At 41.8% G+C, this 23,843-nt stretch overlaps 2 protein-coding genes across 4 annotated transcripts; both read right to left on the bottom strand.

The window, feature by feature from the left end:
- Positions 1-1,084: 1,084 nt before the first annotated feature.
- Positions 1,085-1,899, bottom strand: LOC110497273 (ecto-ADP-ribosyltransferase 4). The gene is made up of 4 exons (XM_036933960.1): positions 1,867-1,899; positions 1,649-1,740; positions 1,334-1,506; positions 1,085-1,226 (listed from the first exon to the last, which is right to left on the bottom strand). Exons 2-4 carry the CDS (start codon positions 1,724-1,726, stop codon positions 1,178-1,180), a joined length of 300 nt encoding a protein of 99 aa, XP_036789855.1. The 5' UTR covers positions 1,727-1,740; positions 1,867-1,899; the 3' UTR covers positions 1,085-1,177.
- A 17,894-nt stretch (positions 1,900-19,793) lies between these two features.
- On the bottom strand, positions 19,794-23,831 carry LOC110497272 (ecto-ADP-ribosyltransferase 5). 3 transcript variants are annotated; one of them, XM_021573289.2, is made up of 3 exons: positions 23,744-23,824; positions 22,422-22,529; positions 19,794-22,268 (listed from the first exon to the last, which is right to left on the bottom strand). In XM_021573289.2, the coding sequence occupies exons 2-3, from the start codon at positions 22,527-22,529 to the stop codon at positions 21,399-21,401; spliced, it is 978 nt and encodes a 325-aa protein (XP_021428964.2). In that variant the 5' UTR covers positions 23,744-23,824; the 3' UTR covers positions 19,794-21,398. The 3 variants fall into 3 exon arrangements, with proteins under 3 accessions (XP_021428964.2, XP_036789854.1, XP_036789853.1); XM_036933959.1 differs by lacking the exon at positions 22,422-22,529 and having other exon boundaries at positions 23,744-23,831; XM_036933958.1 differs by lacking the exon at positions 23,744-23,824 and having other exon boundaries at positions 22,422-22,627.
- Between the last annotated feature and the right edge of the window lie 12 nt (positions 23,832-23,843).

The following is a 23,843-nucleotide window of genomic DNA, read 5'->3' as shown; positions in this document are numbered from 1 at the left end:
GTGACGCCTGTCGGCCAATTTAAGTCAAGACGCCAACTTTGCTCTGTAACAGTACTGTGGAGCCAGCCAGTCAATCCTTATTTGGCCATATGATTGGTCAGAAGCCATGTTGGACTGTTAGAAGTATTCTATGGAAGAACATTAATTGTATAATTCCATGATGCCTTATGTTGTCTTTTTGTGAAAGTAGTAAATGTTTGAATGTTTTTACATGATTTTAAATGTTTCATGGGATTTAAAAAAAAAATCCTTCAGTACCAATTGGTAGTTTCAGGTATCACTTTATTTGTGGCTTTATGTGCCACCTCGGAGGAAGTAATTAAGCATAACTTTATTGAACAATTAAACTTGTCATGTAATATTATAGATTGATCCATGGATTAATTTAACTTTGTCTAAACGTAGTATGTTAATAGTTTAAACCAAAAATACATGACGAATACAGTATTCTTGCTCAATGATTTTCTTTATTCATGTTGAAACAAGCTGCAGAAGGTATATAAGTGCTTTAAAGTCTGATACACAGGTTAATACACACATCTTAATAATCACTATTTCTGGTAGTCAGGATGAGGTTTGTATGTAACATCCACAAATAAACACCAATTAACTTATTACAATAGAAACTATGGTCACTCAACATTTTATTGTATTTATTTTTGTAAGAAGCGTGAGAATAAGAAGCTGAGCTGGTTGAATTACATCCTCTTTAGGGACAATGACTCAATGTTAATTTTCTTAATTAATAATTGGCTTCTTAAACATTTTGCAATTCAGGTTACTCTTGGCTATTTTGGTGCTCTGTAGTTTGTTCACAACATCACACCAAAGTGTTGGATCGTCTTCTTTCTTGAGTACTTCAGTAACGTTGAACACTTCATAGGGTGGAATCAACACCTCCTCTTCTTTTGTCCCCATTTTGGGGAAGGACTTCAGGTAAGCGCCAAAACACGTCTCTATCTCAAAGCAGGACTTGTCTCCAAATTCAGAATTGTCCTTGTTAAGAGAGCTGGAGGCAAAGTAGCCAAATCTAATAGTTTTGTTAACTTTACCCACAAACTTCATTTTGGTTCTTCTGTATGTGATGTGACAAGATTGCTTTTTTTTCAGGAGGCGAATGGCGTCAGTCAGGAAGAAATGCAGGGAGTGGAACTGGAAGGAGGTTGTATACTCATATCTATCGGTCCGGACTGCTTGGTTGAACTCTGAGTGTATTGAAGGATGACCTGTTGTGTAAGCACAGATAGCCTTGATATGATTATGTGAAAGTTTGTCGCCAACATTGTACTCAGACTTGTCCTTTCGGAATCGTTCCTTCACATTTTTTGCACACCTTTCGGCCCACTTCCAGGCATTTTTGAAGGGCTCTTTGTTTTCATGTACAAGATATTCCTTCTGCACCTTGTTGTACATTTGTTCAGTGCAGCCGTTATACATGTCGTCAACAGAGTCAGGGACCATGTCTAAGGGTATGCTGGAATTGAGACCAGGCTGATGGAGATGAACCTTCAGAGAATACGGAGGAGAATACAGAGAAACAGTTTTATATATACTATCATTAAATTTTTTTTACTGTAACAATCTTGTTCTCAGATTAAAAGTAGCAAGACTATATGCTGAAAGTACCATCCTGGAGTCCACGTCTTACCGTCTTCGAGTCCACACCCAGAGTCCAAACATGGAAGACACACAGCACAGCAAAGGTTAGGATGTTGTTTCGCCCCATGACTTCAACAGCACCTGTAGTAAAACAACATATACAGGAGACAAATACGAATCATCATAACAGTACCCAACATGATACAACATAGCTTTGATACTATTCACGTTTTAAAATGAATTGCAATAGCACTGTCACGCCCTGACCATAGAGAGCCCTTGATTCTCTATGGTGTTGTAGGTCAGGGTGTGACTAGGGGAAGTTCTAGTCAATTTATTTCTATGTTTGGGATTGAGAATGGTTCCCAATTAGAGGCAGCTGATTATCGTTGTCTTTAAATTGGGGATCATACTTAAGTTGTCCCTGTTCCCACCTGTATTTGTGGGATATTGATTGTGTTTGTTACACCACGGAAGTCATGATTCGTTGCTTGTTTATTGTTTTGTTGAGAAGTTTTCACTTAATAAATGGATATGGAACTCAAATCACGCTGCGCCTTGGTCCGTCCATTATCAAGAGCGTGACAAGCACCATATAGAAGCGGATAGTAAACATAAACATACTGGTAATCATTATAATCATTATAAAAATAGCTTTGATATTATTCACTTCTAAGAATTGATAGGAGTTTTTGGAATGCCACCATTTAACAAAGCCTTTATTGTGAAGCAAAACTACTGTCAATCAAGTCTCATTCAATAATTGGCTTGCTACTTTTTTCCAATTGACTGCAGAATGACAACAGTACACTTTATAGAGAAAGGAAGGAAACCGCTCAGGGATTTCACAAGGAGGCCAATAGTGACTTTAGAATAGTTTAAAATGTTTATGTTTGTGATGGTAGAAAACTGAGAATGGATTAACAACATTGTACTCACTCCACAACACTAACCTAACTGACAGATGGAGAAGGAAGCATGTACAGAATACAATATTGCAAAACATGCGACCTGTTTGCAATAAGACACTAAAGTAAAACTTTTTTTTTTTAATTCAAAGAAATTAATTATATCTTGAATACAAAGCTTTATATAAGGGGGAAAATCCAACACAACAAATGACTGAGTACCACTTGTCATATTTTTAAGCATGCTGATGGCTGCATCGTGTTATGGGTATAATTGTCATTGACAAGTTTTTTTGAGAATAAAGCTAAGCACAAGCCAAATCCTAGAGTAAAATCTTGCAACCTAAAACACAAGGCCAAATATACATTGGAGTTGCTTTAACAAGAATAGGAACACTGTGAACAATTTTCAGCAAGTTGCAACCATGAAATACAGAAATAAACACTTTTCCATAAACAAGGTCTAAATCATGTTTGATGCACTCTGTAAGTAAACATTTTTGCAGTACTGTTTAACATGATGTAAAATGACGTTTGAGGCGATTTCTACAAAAACACTACTAAAGGACAGAATGGCGGTATATAATGGAGAATTTCAACCATGAGAGATCTTTTTCAATTGTACGAGACACGATTTTGTGTATTTTACTCCTTTTAGTCAGTTATCCACCTTTGGTGATTAAACCTCTCTGGGATATGCAGGACGGTAGCGTTCCAACTGGCCAACATCCAGTGAAAATGCAGAGCGCCAAATGTTTTAAAAATACTCTAAAATGTATACTTTCATGAAATCACACATACAAGATACCAAATTAAAGCTACCCTTGTTGTGAGTCCAGCCAATGTGTCAGATTTCAAAAAGGCTTTTCGGCGAAAGCAAATGATGCTATTATCTTAGGATAACACCCCAGTAAACAAAGACAGAAAAGTATATTTCAACCCTGCAGGCGCAACACAAAACTCAGAAATAAAATATAATTCTTGCCTTACCTTTGACGAGTTTCTTCTGTTGGCACTCCAATATGTCCCATAAACGTCACAAATGGTCCTTTTGTTCGATTAAGTACGTCGATATATATCCAAAATGTCCATTTATTTGGCGCGTTTGATCCAGAAAAACACCGGTTCCAAGTTGCGCAACATGACTACAAAATTTCTCATAAGTTACCTGTAAGCTTTGTCCAAACATGTCAAACTACTTTCCTAATACAACTTAAGGTATTTTTTAACGTAAATAATTGATACAATTGAAGATGGGATGATCTGTGTTCAATACCGGAGGAAAACAAAGTGGAGCGAGCTTTTCAGGTCACGCGCCTCTATCAAAGAGTACACATCTCTCTACCTCCGTTCTGAACAGTGTTACTTCTTCATTTCTCAAAGGATATCCCTAAAACAATTTCTAAAGACTGTTGACATCCAGTGGAAGCGATAGGAACTGCAGGAAAGTCGATTAGAAATCTGGATTCCCAATGAAAACCCAATGAAAAGAGAGTTTGTCCTCAGGGTTTCACCTGCCAAATAAGTTCTGTTATACTCACAGACATGATTCAAACAGTTTAAGAAACTTCAGAGTGTTCTCTATCCAAATCTATTAATAATATGCATATCTTCGCTTCAGGGTCTGAGTAGCAGGCCGTTTACTTTGGACATGCTTTTCATCCGGATGTGAAAATACTGCCCCCTGTCCCAAAGAAGTTTTAACAAGACAACATTGAATTTTCTTGAGTGGCCTAGTTACAGTTTTGACTAAATCATCTTCAAATCATCAAATCTATGTCAAGATTAGACAATTACTGTCTAGCAATGATCAACAACCAACTTGATAGAACTTATAATATTTGCAAAAAATGATTAATTTGCAAATATTGTACAATACAGGTAGGCACATTTCTTAACTTACCCAGAAAGCCTCACAGCTGTAATTGCTGTCAAAATTGATTCTAACATTTATTGACTCAGAGGGTTGAATACTTATCTAATGAAGATATTTGTGTTTTATTTTTTCATTAACTTTTCACAAATGTAAAATAATTTCTTCCACTTTGATACTTCATAGTATTTTGTGTAAAACTTGGACAAAAAAATGACGTTTAAATCCATTTCATTACCACTTTGTAAAAACACTAAATTTGGAAAAAATAAAGGGTAAGAATACCTTCTGAAGGCACTGTACAGTAGCTAGGTGAGACAGCCACATATTACAGTCAAATATAAAGGATAAAAACATTCCATTCCAGCTAAACAATGGATATATAGAATTTTTCAAAAATTTAAAAAATCATAGCTATGTTAGCTACAACAATCTAGTAGTATTTCATTATTACTACTGATATAAACTCTATGGAGAAATAACATTAGCCACGTTAAACAACCTAGTGTCATTTAGTTAGTACTACTGATATAAACTCTATAGAGAAATAATGAGTACTACTACTGACAATGCTATATATCATACCACCACTGTTGTTGTAACGAATTATAAGATTATAATGATCTGATAGTTCAACTTACCAGACTGGAGCACGATTGAGGTTGTTTTGTATTGATCAGCTTCAGGACTTGTGTTTGCAGCTTTTCTGCAAAGGTCTACTTATACCTGGTCAGACATCTGACTAATACAAGCCCACACAACCACAAACATTGTTCCAACACAGAAGTACCAGATTCTATGGTCACACGGCCACAGGCTCTCAGGTTGTGTGAGTAACTGGTAATGACGTCACTGGGTGAGTTCCAGCGATTTCTCAGTGATACGTTTTAATTTAAAAAAATTGTTGAAGAACCAACCCACTGGTTGAATCAAAATTGTTTCCACGTCATTTAAAATTAAATTAGGTTGAACCAGCGTGAAATGGATGTTGAATTGACGTCTATGCCTATTGGGAAGTATCCTAATATGAATGGAATATAAAATATTGTCTATTGAACACTTCATAGGGGGGAATCAGCAACTCCTTCTCATGCGGCAGCTGAGAGTACCCCCCCAGTGGGGCACCAATGTAGGTGGTGACCTCAAAACAGGAGCGAGTTCCAAGGCATTTAGAGGTGATTTGCTTGTCTAAAGAGCTGTCCAAATCACATTGTAGTATTTCAGACACCATAGAAAGCCTCTGGTTCATCGGAAGATTTGGAAATACTTCATGTTCTTGTTCAGAATTCCTAAGGCATTGGTCAGAAGGTGCAGGGAGTGGTACTTGTGGGGCCATTCACAACAGGGATGTTGTGTTGTAGCTCTTATTTTGGGTACAAGTGACTTTGTTGAATGACTTGTAAATGTTGGATGTTAGATGAATAGTTTTTAGTTCAGTTCTGGTTTGTAATGTAAATGACAATGTAAAATGCACATAAAATCAACGGTGTAATGTTTAGATTCAGTCTTGTCAGGTGACCTGTTGTGTCCTCACCTTTAGTATAATCATTGCTCCATAGTCTCCCAACTATTTCCTTTTAAGTGCTACCATGGGTATGAATATATCTTCTGTAAGAAATGTTTCATTTTAGCCCTATCCATATACAGTTGAAGTTGGAAGTCTACATACACTTAGGTTGGACTCATTAAAATTCGTTTTTCAACCACTCCACAAATTTCTTGTTAACAAACTATAGTTTTGCAAGTCGGTTAGGACAGCTACTTTGACAAGTAATTTGTCCAACAATAGTTTACAGATAGATTATTTCATTTATAATTCCCCGTATCACAATTCCAGTGGGTCAGAAGACTAAATACACTAAATTGACTGTGCCTTTAAACAGCCTGGACAATTACAGAAAATTATGTCATGGCTTTAGAAGCTTCTGATAGGCTAATTGACATCATTTGAGTCAATTGGAGGTGTACCTGAGGATGGATTTCAAGGCCTACCTTCAAACTCAGCGCCTCTTTGCTTGACATCATGGGAAAATCAAAAGAAATCAGCCAAGAATTGTGAACCTCCAAAAGTCTGGTTCATCCTTGGGAGCAATTTCCAAACGCCTGAAGGTACCACGTTCATCTGTACAAACAATAGTACGCAAGTATAAACACCATGAGACTACGCAGCAGTTATACCGCTCAGGAAGGAGACGTGTTCTGTCACCTAGAGATGAACGTACTTTGGTGCGAAAAGTGCAAATCAATCCCAGAACAACAGCAAAGGACCTTGTGAAGATGCTGGAGGAAACAGGTACAAAAATATCTATATCCACAGTAAAACAAGTCCTATATCGACATAACCTGAAAAGCGGCTCGGCAAGGAAGAAGCCACCTGTGATGCGGTGTGTACTGGAGGTGAGGAAGTCAGACGCAGGAGAGCAGAACTTGGTAGTTTTAATAGTAAAACCAACGGCCATAGAAACACAAAAATATGGGCACAATAACCCGACATGCACCAGTCAAACAAAATGTGCAGAAGCACTTACAATAATCAATATCACACAAAGACATGGAGGGAAACAGAGGACTAAATACATGTAGGTTGATTAGGGAATGAAAACCAGGTGTGTATGGAACAAGACAAAACAAATGGAAATATGAAAAATGGAGCGGCGATGGCTAGAAAGCCGGTGACGTCGATCGCCGAACGCTACACGAACAAGGAGAGGAGCCGACTTCGGTGGAAGTCGTGACACCACTGCTCCAAAACCGCCATAAAAAAGCCAGACTACGGTTTGCAACTGCACATGGGGACAAATATTATACTTTTTGGAGAAATGTCCTCCTGGTCATAGAACTGTTTTGCCATTTTGACCATCGTTATGTTTGGAGGGAAAAGGGGAGGCTTGCAAGCCGAAGAACACATCCCAATCGTGAAGCACAGTTGTGTTAAGGGGGTGCTTTGCTGCAGGAGGGATTGGTGTACTTCACAAAATAGATGGCATCATGAGGTAGGAATATTATGTGGATATATTGAAGCAACATTTCAAGACATCAGTCAGGAAGTTAAAGCTTTGTTACAAATGGGTTTTCCAAATGGACAATGACCCCAAGCATACTTCCAAAGTTGTGGAAAAATGGCTTAAGGACAACAAAGTCAAGGTATTGGAGTGGCCATCACACAGCCCTGACCTCAATCCCATAGAACATTTATGGGCAGAACTGAAAAAGTGTGTGCGAGCAAGGAGGCCTACAAGCCTGACTCAGTTACACCAGCTCTGTCAGGAGGAATGGGCCAAAATTCACCCATCTTATTGTGGGAAGTTTGTGAAAGGCTACCTGAAACATTTGACCCAAGTTAAACATAAAAGGCAATGCTACCAAATACTAATTGAGTGTATGTAAACTTCTGACCCACTGGGAATGTGATGAAAGAAATAAAAGCTGAAATAAATCTTTCTTTCTACTATTATTCTGACATTTCACATTCTTAAAATAAAGTGTTGATCCTAACTGACCTAAGACAGGGAATTTTTACTTGGATTAAATGTCAGGGATTGTGAAAAACTGAGTTTAAATGTTTTTGGGTAAGGTGTATGTAAACTTCAACTGTAGGTAATTTCCCATGAGTGTAAGTGGCTAATGTTATAAAATGTTTTTTAATATTTCAGAAAATATTTCACATTTGGTTAAATGTGGAATGATACCAGTCATCAGTCAATCATCAGGGTGACTTCTGACTACTGTTGATCTCTTTCCCACTAACAGGTATCTTTTTCTAGTATTTTTCCACTCAGAACCCACACTAAAGTTTGAGGCCCTCTTGAAGGTGTGACAGTCATCATCAGACATCACCACAACCACAACACAAACAACCTGACAAAGATAAATGTCATTCAGTTTCCCAGATGTAACTATGTAGTTGTCATCATTACTGTAGAATATTTTCATTATCATTTCCATCTCTTAGAGATATTGTGTTTTATAGTAGTGTCAAAGCAACAGCTAATGTCAAAACACCAGTTTAGTAAGTAGGTTATGACAGTTCATTAGATCAAGATATTTTGTTTTATGTTTGTGTCATTAGCCTGTAGCTAATGCTCTGCTGAATGCAAAAAAGCTGCTTCTCAGGTTTGATTTTGCATCATTTTGCAACTTGCAATTCAAGTCACTCTAAACGCCAGTGTTCACTAATGTGTAGACAACTTCACGTCAGTCTTTTTTTGTGTGTGGCAGTACCAAGTATCCTAATTTGAATAGATTAGGACAGAATAGAATAGAATGAAATAGAAAATCTTTATTGTCCATTGAAATATTTTGGTAAACATGGATTGATAAAAATATGGATGTGTAGCTAGGTGTTTAACACAGTTCAGGGTTAGGATAAGTGTTAAGGTTAGGGTTATGGCTATTGTTACGGTTTGTAGATAGTTAGTTGAAATGCTACTGAAGCCCCGTTTCCATTTGCACTTTGAAGCCAGACACAGAGACATGTATTTAGCTTGCTAACGTTAGCTAGCAAGCTAATTGGTTAGCGTCATCACTAGCATAACAGACTAGCTAGCTTTATACCTACCTTGCTAGCCATGGCATTGGCTATTTTCTAGCTAGGAAGCCAAGCAAACCACGTGACTTGTTTGATATGATGTAGCTATCTAGCTTTCAATATGACATGGCCAGTTAAAATTACTGATAGCTCTCGTTAGCTCATTCAAAAATAAATTAATGATCCAGCTATGGTGTTAATTCATGTCATGTCTGACTACAGCAGTGTTGCTTGTCCATGTGCTAGCTAACAGCATCAAGCCCAGACGAGATAGCTAAACATGGTATCAGAATCCAGCAGTGATCAGCTGGTGGTTGCATAGTAACGACGTCACCAGTACAATTTCTAATCGAGCTGGCACCAGTTGTGAAACTGGGATGCACTGGCCTGGGTTTCTCTCGACCCAGCACCAATTCGAGAATTCCATTCGAACCAGATTGAATTTGACCCTAATTTGGCCCTAAGGGGCTCCCGAGTGGCGCAGTGGTCTAAGACACTGCATCTCAGTGCAGGAGGCATCACTGCAGTACGTGGTTCAAAAACAGGCTGCATCACATATGGCCGTGATCGGGAGTCCCATAGGGCGGCGCACAATTGGCACAGCGTCGTCCGGGTTGGGTTTGGCTGGGGTAGGCCGTCATTGTAAATAAGAATTTATTCTTAACTGACTTGCCTAGTTAAATAAAGGTAAAATAAAAAATAATAATTTGGCCCTGATATTAATGGCCAGTGGAAATTGATACAGAAAAAGTGTTACCAAATGAAATCACACAGAGATTACAATGTTTACTGTCTTTTTTGCACATTTCACAATGATTTTGCACTAGGCCCTATATCTGATACCACCACTCTTGTTGTAACATCTTATCAGACTATAATGATATGATAGTTGAACTTACCAGACTGGAGCACGATAGAGGTAGTTTTGTATTGTTCAGCTTCACTGTTTTGCAGACTGTCTGATAAGATCTACTTAAACCTGGTCAGATTTCTGACTTTACAAGCAGACATGACCACAAACCATGTTCCCACACTGAAGCACCAAGATAACACGTGCACAAAGTCATGCAGATCTTCATGTCTGCACACGTACACATGCATGAGGATGTACACAGCTCTACCGTGGTTCACCACAGGGCCATTTGAAACTAAAAGTGATGCTGCTGAGAAAGAGTTAACGTTCCCCCTTCCTGTCTTTCTCACACTCTTCTCAACCCCAAGTCAAACACCTCAATGTGTGCTCAGTCAGTTGTCATGGTCACCGTCTCTGAGGTTGTGTGACAGGGAATGACGTCACTGGATGAGTTCTACCTACTTCACAACAACAGGTTTTATTTAAAAATGTTGTGGCAGAACCAAGTATCATAATTTTAATAGAATAAAATAGAAAATCTTAATTGTCAATTAAAATATGTTGTAAAATATATCATATTTGGTATATGTGGAACAGTGGAGGCTGCTGAAGGGAGTACCATGTGTTTGATGTATTTGAATCCCTTCCCCTGATTCCGCTCCAGTCATTACTACAAGCCCGTTCTCCCCAACTAAGGTGCCACCAACCTCCTGTGATATGGAAGGATACCAGTCATCAGTCAGTCACCAAGGGGGACTTCACTCATGACTTCTGACTGCTGTTTAGATCTTTCCTAGCCTGAGTCCCAGATCTGTTTGTACTGTCTTGCTAACTTGAGGTGTCATAAAAAAGATTCACCCCCTCTGCAATGTAATTTTTTTTTCACATAACCTTCCCCTTGTCCTGTCCAAAAATGTGCAGACACTCCCTACTATTAAAATGTACTCAGAAAAATGTATTACGACGATTAATAACAATACATGTAGCAAACCTGTGCTTATAAACGTGGATATCAACTTTACCACAGTCGATGCCACGCAGGGCTAACGGGCCAGAAGGTTGAGGGTTCGCCGACCACAACAGACGAGCCAGCTCTCTCTGCCTGTTTTATTACACTATGATAAGAGCCGGCTTCAGATAATGATGATATAAGATATATGCAACACATTTTCCACCAATCAATAAGCAACGCATAACTGCATACCGATTACTGACTTTGAGTGCTTATCTCCATAATTAACCCTCCCTACTCAGTATTAAAGTCTTGGCTTGACAATCTCCCAATGTATTTACATTTTTTGGTGTAATGGAATGGCCGATGTGCAGTTTGGATGCTGGAATTATATTAGAGGGGAGTGGATGAGCGTGTGCAGGTAGCCTATAGGAGACTTTTAAAGTAGCAGCTGTAAAAATACAGCCAGACTGGCCTGCTGCTGCTCCTTTCAAGAATCGGTCAGAGTAGACCCACAACTGATCCAAATGCAATGAAACATTCAAATAACAGGGCTTATTATTACATTTTTACTGCAGTCTACAGCCTAGAGTAGAACAATAAAGCAATTATTCATTGGTTTTTGGTCTCGTAGGCTAGTGTAGGTAGGAATATTGTATTGTCCCTAAGCAAGATCAATAGGGGAGCTGCATGGGTCTTCACTGTTCTTTCATGCGCAATGATGCACCTGTTCTCTCCAGTGCCTGTCAGCAATTCCTATTTGTTGTTGTGGATTTATACTAAGCATTGATGCAGCTTTGAATGCTTTTATGTGTGGTATGATTTCTAGTTTGCCTACAGCAGATCTGGACAAATGATCCACCTACCACTATTGCCACTATGAATGGTGGATAGAGGGCAGGATAGACAGTTGACTGGTAGACTATATTGACCTGTGGTATAGTGAGCTTGTGGAAAAGCATAGTGCATAAGACAAGTACCATTCACCTTGATAGCAGAAGTGCATGCAAGCACATGTGGTTATATACCGTAGTGTTAGGTTCAAATTTTTCAGAGTAAATAACTCACGATTAACCAAGTTTAATTCTTCCCAAAGGGTTGTTACAGCTGTAATTCAGATAAAAAACATTTCACACAAGCACTGATATTTAACCCTTTCTCCTAGGTTGAGTCTTCTCCTCCACAACTGAACATCCAGACAGAACCTTAGTTATATCTGTTCTTCCTCACTTCATCTGACCTGACCTCTACCCCAAAGTGCTCACTCCTTCCCAACTCAAGGCTGTCAGGGTGATTGATACCAGACTGTGTCTCCTCTCCTCCCAGAGTATCCTTGATGGCTAACAATAACATATCCTGACAATGTAAACGTTATACATTACCCTCTCTCCCGTAGTAACATTGTTAGTTTCCAAGTTTTGCCCGAATCCAACTGTAGAATACATTATATAGTAAAACCTGCCAAATGGTTAATGTAAATCAGGGAAGAACGTGCCCCTGTGCCCGGAAAACCCCGCACTACCCTCCCAAATGCAAAAAAAAGTTTGACAACCCACCCCTATTTTGGACAATTTCTAACTGTTCCTAACAGGTATCTTTTGTGATCTTTCCCCCCTCAGAAACCCCCTGCTAACAAGTTTGAGGCCCCCTTGAAGGTGTGAGACAGACAGTCATCAGGTTGAGTTTGGTGTAAACCACAACACACAAATAACCTAACAAAGATAAGATAAATGTCATTTAGTTACCAATATGTAACTTTGCATGTGCCATTGCTGTAAAATACATTCATTATCATGTCCATCTCCTATATAAAAAACATTGTTTTATGTTAGTGTCAAAGCAACCATTTAGTTTCAAAGTGGATAGACAGTATGTTGTATGATTGTTCACTGTGGTCTCTATTAGTCAACACAGGTTTTGACAGGTTTTATTTAAAAATGTTGCTGAAAGGGTTCTTGCTAACTGAGCCCCACGCCCTCTCTCCTCCCACCCCTGTAATAACATTGGTGTCACGTTCTGACCTTAGATCCTTTGTTTTGTCTTTGTTTTAGTATAGTCAGCGCGTGAGTTGGGGTGGGTAGTCTATGTTTGTTTTTCTATGTTGGTTTTTGAGTTTGGCCTGGTATGGTTCTCAATCAGAGGCATGTGTCTTTATTTGTCTCTGATTCAGAATCATACTTAGGTAGCCTTTTTCCACCTGTGTTTCATGGGTGTTTATTTCCAGTCTTTGTGTCTGCAAAAGACAGAACTGTTTCGGATGTTTCTTTGTTGTTTGTTATTCAGTGTTGAGTTTTTTCATTAAATAAGGTGAACACTTACCACGCTGCGCTTTGGTCCTCACCTTCTTCCCACGAGAGCCGTTACAGAATCACCCACCAAAAAAGGACCAAGCAGCGTGGTATCGGGCAGCAGCGATCTCAGGACTCCTGGACATGGGAGGACGTTTTGGACGGCAAGGGTTGCTACACATGGGAGGAGATCCTGGCTGGAAGGGATCGCCTCCCATGGGAACAGATGGAGGCAGCCAGGAGAACGGAGGCAGTAGGTAATGGGAGCCAGCGCTTCGAGGGAACACGGCTGGCAAGGAAGCCCGAGAGGCAGCCCCAAAAATTGATTGGGGGGAGGCACACGGGGAGTGTGGCTAAGTCAGGTAGGAGACCTGAGCCAACTCCCCGTGCTTACCATGGAGAGAGAGGGACCGGGCAGGCACCGTGTTATGCCGTGAGGTGCACGGTGTCCCCGGTGCGCAGGCATAGCCCGGGGCGTTATAGCGCAGCGCCTCGTATCGGCCGGGCTAGGTTTGGCATCGAGGCAGGTGCCATGATGCCGGCTCAGCGCTTCTCGTCTCCAGTGCGTCTCCTCGGGCCGGGGTACATGGCACCAGCCTTACGCATGGTGTCCCAGGTTCGCCAGCACAGCCCAGTGTGGGCTATTCCACCTCGCCGCACTGGCCTGGCTACGGGGAGCATTCAACCAGGTAAGGTTGGGCAGGCTCGGTGCTCGAGACCTCCAGTGCGCCTTCACGGTCCGGTCTATCCGGTGCCACATCCACGCACTAGCCCTCCGGTGGCAGCCCCCCCCACCAGGCTGTCTCTCCGTCTCCTCACTACAGGTGCTCCCGCCTGTCCAGCGCTGCCAGAGCCTTCTTCCTGCCCAGCACTGCCAGTCTCCCATCTGTCCTGAGCTGCCAGAGTCTCCCATCTGTGCTGAGGTGCCAGAGTCTCCTGTCTGTCCTGAGGTGCCAGAGTCTCCCGTCTGTCCTGAGCTGCCAGAGTCTCCTGTCTGTCCTGAGCTGCCAGAGTCTCCCGTCTGTCCTGACCTGCCAGAGTCTCCCGCAAATCCTGAGCTGCCAGAGCCGCCAGTCTGTCCTGAGCTGCCAGAGCCGCCAGTCTGCCCTGAGCTGCCAGAGCCGTCAGTCGGCCAGGAGCTGCCAGAGCCGTCAGTCAGCCAGGAGAGCTGCCGAAGTCTCCCGTCCGTCCGGTGCTGCCGGAATCTCCCGTCCATTCGGGACCCGTGGCTTGGGTCTCCAGTCTGAGGTCGGCGGCAAGGGGCGCCAAATTAAAGAGGCCACAGAGGCGGGTAGATAGGCGAAGAAGGACTATGGTGGAGTGGGGTCCACGCCGCCACCGCGGACAGACATCCACCCAGACCCTCCCCTATAGGTTTAGGTTTTGCGGCCGGAGTCCGCACCTTTGGGGGGGTACTGTCACGTTCTGACCTTAGTTCCTTTGTTTTTTCCAGGTTTTTGTGGTTGGTCCACACAATGAATGGATGTTCCACCCTTTCCAGCCAGTACCTCCATTCCGCCAAACACCATCTTCACCGCGAGAAACTCCCGATTCCCCACATCGTAGATCCTCCCTGTGGCATTGAGGCGGTGGGAGAAGAAGGCGCAGGGATTCATCTTAAGGTCTAGGGAAGAACGTTGGGTGAGGACAGCCCCCACTTTGACATCCGAAGCATTGGCCTCCACCACGAACTGAAGGGAAGGGTCAGGATGAACCAAGGTAGGAGCAGTGGTGAAGTGGTGTTTGAGGTTCTAGGATGCTCGGTCAGCAGCAAAGAACCACGTGAATGGAACCTTGGTAGGTGAATGCAGACAGGATGGAAGGTGCTGTAACCCCGGATAAAGCGGTGATAAAAGTTGACATACCCCAGGAAACATTGTAGCTGCATGTTGGATGTAGGCTGAAGCCAATCCACCACTGCTCTCACAATGCCGGGATCCATCTGGACACTCCCAGCAGAGATGATGTAACCCAGATAGTGGAGCGATGGAACTCGCACTTCTTCGCCTTCACAAACAGCTGCTTCTCCAGAAGGCGTTGAAGAACCAGCCAGATGTGGAGTACGTGTTTTCAGGGGGGAGCGGGAGAAGACGAGGATGTCATTAATGTAGACGAAGACAAACTGGTTCAACATGTCGCGGAGAACATCATTTACCAGAGCCTGTAACATAGCAAGGGCGTTGGTGAGGCCAAAAGGCATGACCAGATACTCGTAGTAGCCACTGGTCATATCAATTCTGCAGAAATGTAGGTCTCCATAGCCTTGCTTTCAAGTCCCGACAGAGAGTACAAACATCCATGGGGTGGTATGGTGCTAGGGAGAAGGCCAATCCCGCAGTCATAGGATCAGTGCGGCTGAAGCAAAGTGGCTTCAGTGGTCTTGCTGAACACCTCCCTGAAGGTCATGGTACTCTGTGTGGATGGCGGAGAGTTTCGGGGCATCTTCCGGGCCCCAGGAATACGTCCCGGTGCAGGTTGTTCTGACTTCCGACAATGGACGTAGCAGAACGGACTCCAGCCCATGATGGCACCCATAGACCAGTTGATGAGAGATTGTGTCGCCGAAGCCAGGAGATTCCCAAAACCACGGGAATCTGAGGAGACTTGATGAGCAGAAATTGAATGGTCTAACTGTGATTCTCTGACACCCGTAGGTTGATGGGAGTGGTATTGTGAGTGACCCGGCCTATGGGCTGGTTTCCCTATAGCAGAATGGGATGAAATAGGGTTGCGAGCAAGGGAAGCAGAAAGGTTCTCCGTATAGCCCACCAGAGTACTCACTCCTACCGGTGAGCCTGCTCTTTTTAAAGGACAAGAGGTTACAAAATGACCAAGTGTCCCGCAATACATACAACTCTTCGCGTTGATCCTGTATTGCCTTTCCACTGGCATCCCAGCTTTGCCTAGTTGCATAGGCTCGGGAAGCAGTGCTCAGCCATCTTCGGCGACTCTTGGGGGAGGTCAGGGAGCCTCGGATTCTCTCGGCAACGGGAGGGTTGGGGACTTCCGGGATTACTCTGAGGCCAGGTGGAATCCCTGGACGTGCGAGCAAAATCGGCCATCGATGCAGATGGTCATCGCGATGAGGGAGGCGCAATCCGTAGGTAACTCCCGAGCAGCAAGCTCGTCCTTGACCTCCTGCAGGAACATATCGAAAAGCGCTTCCTGGTTCCAAACACTCTCCTCTGCCAACTTGCAGAAATCCACAGAATAGTCTGCCACACTGCGGGAGTCCTGACGAATCTGGATTAGCTTCCAGGCAGCTTCTCTCCCGGAGAATGGGGCATCAAAAACCTTCTTCACCTTTCCCACGAACCCATAGAAACTAACGCATATGGCCGGTTGTTGTTCCCATACAGCAGTAGCCCAAGTGAGAGCCCTCTTGGACATCAGTGTGAAGAGTTAGGCTATCTTGGAGCGATCTGAGGGGAAGGAGGAGGGATGAAGCTCAAAGACGAGGGCCCACTGAGCAAGAAACGCCCGACGGGTGCTCGGCTCTCCATTGAAGCGTTCCAGGTAGAGGTAAGCGGGACTCCAGAGAAGGTGGAGTGACCGATGACACGGCGCAGCTAGCAGCTGAGTTACTGAGGGGCTGTGGGGTTACCACAGTGGTAGGCTGCCTCCCAGACAAACTGCAGAATTGCTCCAGCAAAATGTCCAACGCCCGGTCATGGAGTTCAGCCAACGTTTGGACTCCCTCCATAAGGCCACGAAGCAATTTCTCGTGCGTAACGATGGTGGCTCCTTGGGAGGAGATGGCATTGCGCAGCTGGCCCGAGTCTGCTGGGTCAGTCATGGCCAGTTCGTACTATCACGTTTCAAGGTAAGACCCAGATGCAGACAACGTTGAATTAACAATTGTTTAATAATCCATTAGGGGCAGGCAAAATACAGGTCAAGGACAAGCAGGGGTCAATAATCCAGATTGGTAGGGCAAAGGTACTGGACGGCAGGCAGACTCAGGGTAGGCAGAAAAGGTCAAACCCAGAAAACTAGAGAACAGGGACAATCAAGAGACAGGAATAGAGGGGAAAACGCTGTTAGGCTTGACGAAACAAAACAAACTGGCAACAGACAAACAGAGATCACAGGTATAAATACACAGGGGATAATGGGGAGATGGGCGACACCTGGAGGGGAGTGTACACAATCACAAAGACAGGTGAAACCGATCAGGGTGTGACACAGATCTTCATGATTGCACACATACATGATAATGTACAGTACACCTTGGTTCACTACAGGGCCACTAAAAGTGATGCTGCTGAGATAGTTAACATTCCACCTTTCTGTCTTCCTCACACACAAGTTAACCACTGCACCTAATGCCAGTTGTCATGGTCACTGGCAAGTTGTGTCACTGGATGAGTTCCAGACATTTCTCAGTAACATGTTTTTTTTTTCAATTTTGTGGCAGAATCATGTATTCTGCATTGAATAAAACACAATAAAATTAAACATCTTAATTGTTGCTTTTTTTCCTGAGCTTTCGTATATCTCCTAGATATAGGGCAGACACTTGAAAACGTTTTTACTGTATTTTTTGCCATTTATGAATGTGTTATTCAATGTGTTTCTGTGGACTACAGTAATCCAAATTCAGTATTTTATCAATACATTTCTTTACATTTTTTTCATACATAAAATTCCATATCAAATAGCTAAAGGACCGATTGTTATGACCATCTTCAAACGACTGCAATATGTTAGCTTAGTGACAGTTGTCAAAGCAACAGTTTAGTGTCAAAGCGGATAGACGGTAGGTTGTATGATTGTTCACTGCGTCCCTGTGACTTCTGTTGTCTCTGTTAGTGAATACATGGCTGCTGAAAGGATTCTTGATAACTGAGCCCCGCCCCCTCTCTCCTTCCACCCTGTCATAACATTGGCCATGTTCCAGGCTGACTACATTGCAAACAGAACTCACAACTTCTGGATAGGTGTTTAACATCTCAGTTAACCACATCATATGGTATAGCAATCTGATGAGCATTGGTTGCAACTCAATTGCAATATAGTCGGCCTGGAACGAGACAGCTCTCTCCTCGTTGTAGTTGATAGATTGAGCTGTACTGAGCTCTGACTTCACAGATACAGGAAACTACTAACCCTGCTACTGTTCTCCCTCCCATCTCACTCTGACCTCACAGACACAGGAAACTACTAACCCTGCTACTGTTCTCCCTCCTATCTCACTCTGACCTCACAGACACAGGAAACTACTAACCCTGCTACTGCTCTCCCTCCATCACTTTGATTTCAAAACCATAAATGTCAGTTATTTCTACAAATATGTTTTTAACTTTTAATCTTTGGTTAAAACTAAATATATTTGTAGCCACTTCTAATTATACCTGAGAACAAACATATTTTCTTCAAGTGAATTGAAATTGATATCTTTATAGCAGATGTACAGGAAGTGGATAAATAGGACAGGAGATGTCATATTGCTCAAGGCTTTTCTTTATTGGTTTTAACAAAAGCTGCAATGCACATGACAACAAATGCCAATTCACTGGCAGAAGAAATATTAACAATATAAGCAAACAATGTGGGTATCATTTATAACAGGACAGATGACTAGTCGGAGAAGAAGGCAGATATTTTACATGTTTTTCTGTTAGTTTATTTGCATTGTCTGTATGTGTGTGTGTGTGTGTGTGTGTGTAATTGATGCAAATGTGCCAGTCTGGTCGTTTCCGAGGAGAGGGTTGTGAGGTACTGCACCAAGTAAGTAACCCTGGTCCTGTAGTGCTGCAGGCACTTCATGTTTTTCATTTAACCTGGAAGACCAGGTGTTGAATTTAGGCAATCACTGAACTGATCAGTTAGCTAAGTAGCTCAGTGTGGTCTGTAGTTGTGAGAAAATCCTGCAGTACCTGCAGCACTACAGAAAGAGTGTTGTCTGCCAATCATCCCTTTAGCTGGTGGAGTTAAATACTGCCCTCTTCCGGCTTCTGTGCAGAATGAACCGTGTCTTTTAACTAAAGGCCTCTGGGTACATTAGTGTGTGTTTGGTTTTCAGTGGTCCTAATCTGGCGCTCCTGATTCAGTCTACTAATCATCAAATTGTTGACTAATTGATGCAGGTGTGCCTGTCTGGTGAACCCAGAGGAGAGTGTTGGGAAGTACTGCACCTTGTAGGCAACCATGGTCTTGGAGGGGCCCAGGCAAATCATGTTTTGAATTTAACCTACCTGGAAGACCAGTTGTGTTGAATTTAGGCAATCACTGAACTGATCCCTACTGTGTGAGACTGGATTTGAATAACCCTAGTCTGAGCTTTCTCTGTCAATCAGGCCTTTAGCTGGTTAAGTGAAATGCTTTCCTCTTCTGGTAACTGTGAAGAATGCTCCATGTCACTGCAGCCTACCTAAACTGAAGGATCTGTCAACCATCTATTTAAAATGTTTATTTCCCCAGAATCCAACTTCTAAATAAGTGTTGCCCATTAACAGGTGTGAGACAATCATATGAATATTGATCATCAGATCAATTAAAAAAAGGTCAATGACTAAAATGTGTCCTTGATTGTTGTACTATTTGATGTTAATTGTCAACCTGCCTCTTAGGCAAACCCCTTAGACCATGTCTGACATCTGTCTTGACTACAACTGACTAAAACTACTGTGTTCTGATCATACTACACACTATTTAGATTGGAGCCTGGTGAGCCGGCTGGATCTCTTACATTAATATTACGCTACATGGTTATCTGTCTGGTTATTACTACGCTATTTACAATGTAGTCTAGTTAAAATGTATGCAATAAGCAACAAATATTAACATACTAGGTTCACCCATACTGAGAATGTGTCTTCTACAGTCTATCCACTTATCTTATTATCAGCTGATTATCATCTGGGTCTGAAGTGACAATTCTCTTCCTCAATAGAATGTAGTGAAGAACACTAGATTAAAAACTGAAATTATTATGACGTCCTGGCATTGAAAGCATACTCAATATTAGAAATGTCACATATTATAAAACATTGTATTTTCTCATATCCATCAGCTTACTAGTTAGTATGGGGAGTTGGACTTGGCCCGTGTGTTTAGTCTTATGGTAGAATCACATACCAGACAGAAGCCTACATATAGTTATTTCTCTCTATTAACCTATGGCCTATTTTGTTCTTATATGTTATCAATGTGTGTTGGTTGTGTTTGAGTCTCTCAAACCAGTTTTTCCAGGTGAACAACGTACTTAATGAAACCGACAGAATATCCCTCCCATGAAAAGGCTAGCATGATATTTAGGTTTGATACTATAGCTGCATCAATCATCTTTGTTTTGTCTCCTCCCACTCATCTGAGAGGCGTACGGCCAGTGACCTCACAGACAGAAAACGACTAACCCTTCTCAGTGCTCTCTCACCCAACCCTCTCACTCAGCCTCAGAGAGCCCTCCAAGTTTTATTTTCTCCTCACTCTTGTTATTCTTACAACCCGTTACGAACTGACCTTAGGTTCAATTGAGTCAGTTTGTCTGATATAATACATTACAGATTAGACATGATGGGACACATGCAATCCTGTCAAGACTTGCATAGTGTGAAAGGAAATACAACTGTAGGATTTTGTAAACCATGTAATGTGAAGCAAGCTTTAAAGCCAGTACTGACGTGTCATTTCTTTGTACAGCCATTAGGCATGACAGTCAAGAATATGAGGTGATTTTAAGGATTTTGAAAATGGTGTAATGTGAAAAAAGCTTTATCATGTTAACCACAATGTCACTCAGATGTGATGATAGTGGCTGGTTCTCTTTGGCTTCATCTCGGCAACTCAGAACCAATTATTACATGAGCACTGGCCTCTAAACAGTTACTAGTGTTGGTTGTGGGGAGTTGAGATGTTGGACTAGTGGTGGAACCAGGGACGATCATCTTTGGTAGCCCTCCCCCTCTCTCTGCAAGTCGCGTGCAACGTATGGCCGAAAAATCCCTCCCCTTCCAAATCTCAAAAGCTGCCAGGTGTACTGTAGGTAGCCGCGGTCACGGTGTACATGCCAGCAAAGGTCAAGAAAATATTACACGTGACCAAGACATGTAATCTCAACCATTTCAAAACAGTAGCAGTAAAAAAAAATATGCAACCGAGCAATCAATGCAGGTTAATACAAGCATTAACAGGGGTTGCATTCCAGGTCGAATACATTGCAGACAATGCATTGCATCAACCAATGGTCGTGTGCCACATCATCGACTGCGTAGTCGGGCAACAGATTGCTAAATGATGTGGTTAGTTGATATGTTAAAGACCTATACAGGTGTGAGATTAGGCATGCGTCTGCAATGTAGCTGGCCTGGAACACAACCAGAATCTCTACACTGTGAAGCTGGGGCAGCTGTTGTGTCAGATCAGGCTACTTCTCATTGTTAGAGGTGGTAATGATCAGTAATATACAGTAGTTATCAACATAATATAGAGTATTATGTAGCCTGTATCTGATGCTCTGATGATGTTCGATTCTCCTCCACTCAAAATAAATTTGCAATTCAGACCACTGTCTACTCCCTTGCTCTTTAGTGTGTAGACGACTTCACACAACAGGTTATTCACTGGTGACTTTGTCTGGATTTTGGTGACTTCAAAAATCTCATATGGAGGAATTAAAACTTGTCTCTCTTCAGGAAAGGCTGAGTAAGAAGTTAGCTCAGCACCAAAGCAAGTGTGGATCTCAAAGCAAGACACATTCCCAAAGTTGGTTAAGTCGGATCTTAAAGAGCTTGTGGCGAAGGTGCCGGAACGGATCTTGTGGTTGAGAACACTCTGATCAAACTTCTTGTTGGTTCTGTGAAAGGTTTCCTTACATGTCTCTTGTCTTTCTCTAAGAATCTGAATGGCGTCAGTCAGGTAGAAATGCAGTGCATGGTACTTGAATGATGATGTCATATATGCAGAATGGCCCTCTTGAACTGCTTTGTTAAAGTCCAGGTACATTGATTTGGAATTTGATCCTGGTATGTTTTTTGTATACAAATAGATAGCAATAGAATGCTCTGTATTCAAACTGTCTCCATGTGGTATAGCGTGTGGTTTTGCTGTGTTCCAGGATGTATTGAATTGAGGATTAGTGTTTAACTCATTGTAGAGGTACATGTTTTCAACCGCCCGTAACATTAAATCTCTGCACCCATCATATTTGTCATCAACAGAAGAACGGACCATGTTTAGAGGTAGAATCTCTTGCATCCCTCCATCTTGAATCCCTCCATCTTGCATCCCTCCATCTTGAATCCCTCCATTCTCAGTTTCTCCATCCTGTAACAGTGACATTATTTAGACACGTTTCCATTCATAAGACTTATGGCAAACTGTACTAAAGTTTGGAAACGCTGATCTAATGTAGGGGCAAACAATGACAATTTAATATGTAATCATAAAAAATAAAAAATAAAAAGTCAAATATCTCACCTTTGAATGGGGAATGCCAAAGATTAAAGCTAAGATTACCATCAAAACAAGTAGAAAAATAACAGAAAAGACGATTGTCTTCTTTTTGTGTATGTGATTGATTTCCATCTAGTGACGTTGAAGAAGGAAGTAAAAGGTTACAGTTAGTTTCAACAAGAAACCAGTGCTGTGTTCGAATACTCATACTTACATACTGTATACTACATACTTAATGAGTACATACTACATACTATCATTTCATTTTAGTATACTGTAAACGAACGGTATCCTTTCAGTAGAGTGTACTAGAGCTTTGCCTGTCTAGCGCTTTGCCTGCTGTTGCTATGCAACTTCTTGCTAGCTTGTTAGCATAGCTAACAAATGACTAGCTCGACATCTTACAACTTCATTAACAATGTCCAATGAGAACGCACAATGACTATACCACTTAACTAACCTAAGAATGACCTGAATAGTAAAGTCAGTAAATGTTGGGTAGTTAGTTAGAGAGCATATAGTTAATGTGGTTTGATGTATTAGTAGCCAACTAACGTTAGGTAGCCAGCTAACATTCCGGTACATACAAGCAACTGCTGCAATGATATGCTATGCTATGGGTTCGTAAGGCTAGCGTACCTAACAAATTGTCACCCAACATAATGTGTAACGTCACTTATTTGAAAAGTCTTTACGTTATTACATTGCTGAACATTTTCTTAAAATATGTCATAATTACTTAAAGCAATGCATTTGTGTCTGCTCTCATCGGAACGGCATATTTTCGCCATTTTCTACAAATCTGAAAATGTTGTGAAGCCACGACCATTTTCTGAAGAATTGCATTATGAGCCCCAAAAGCACAGAAATAGTGTCCACTGCTTGTTATACTTCCTATTTTGACTAATGTAGTACGACATCCGGGACCTGTGGCATACTAACTATATCCATACTATGACCAATAAGCAGACTACATACTCAATTTCCGTCACAAATAGTACGGTTAGTGTGGTTAGTATGAGTATTCCAACACAGCTCAGGTCCTACTGTGCCTGTTCCTGAGGCATTCATATTGAAAGGTACAATTGGAAGACCTTGAAATTAAATCAAATGTAAAAGTGACATTTGTAATATCTGCCATCAAATGTATTTGTGCTCTCTGTTCTCGCTAGTAAGTCACTTTTAATTATCACTCACAAGTTAGTGTTATACTGTACTCTGTGAGAGAGCAAAGTTACCACTATGATCATTCTTAAATCATTCATTTTTAGTGCATTTTGCTTGTGAAATGATCTGTAGAGAACTGGATGTACAGGCGTTGACATAAAGAAATGTTCCATTCCTACCTGTTAGTTCAGTTCTGGTCACTCAATGTTATGGAATCATTTTTGTGAGGCCAAGTTATGAGCAAAAGCTCTTAATCTTCTTCTTTCGTGTTTTCCATTG

This window comes from Oncorhynchus mykiss, chromosome 10 (assembly GCF_013265735.2).
Source record: "Oncorhynchus mykiss isolate Arlee chromosome 10, USDA_OmykA_1.1, whole genome shotgun sequence".
In the NCBI taxonomy this organism is placed as follows: domain Eukaryota; kingdom Metazoa; phylum Chordata; class Actinopteri; order Salmoniformes; family Salmonidae; genus Oncorhynchus; species Oncorhynchus mykiss.
This window is presented reverse-complemented; position numbering and strand designations above follow the sequence as displayed.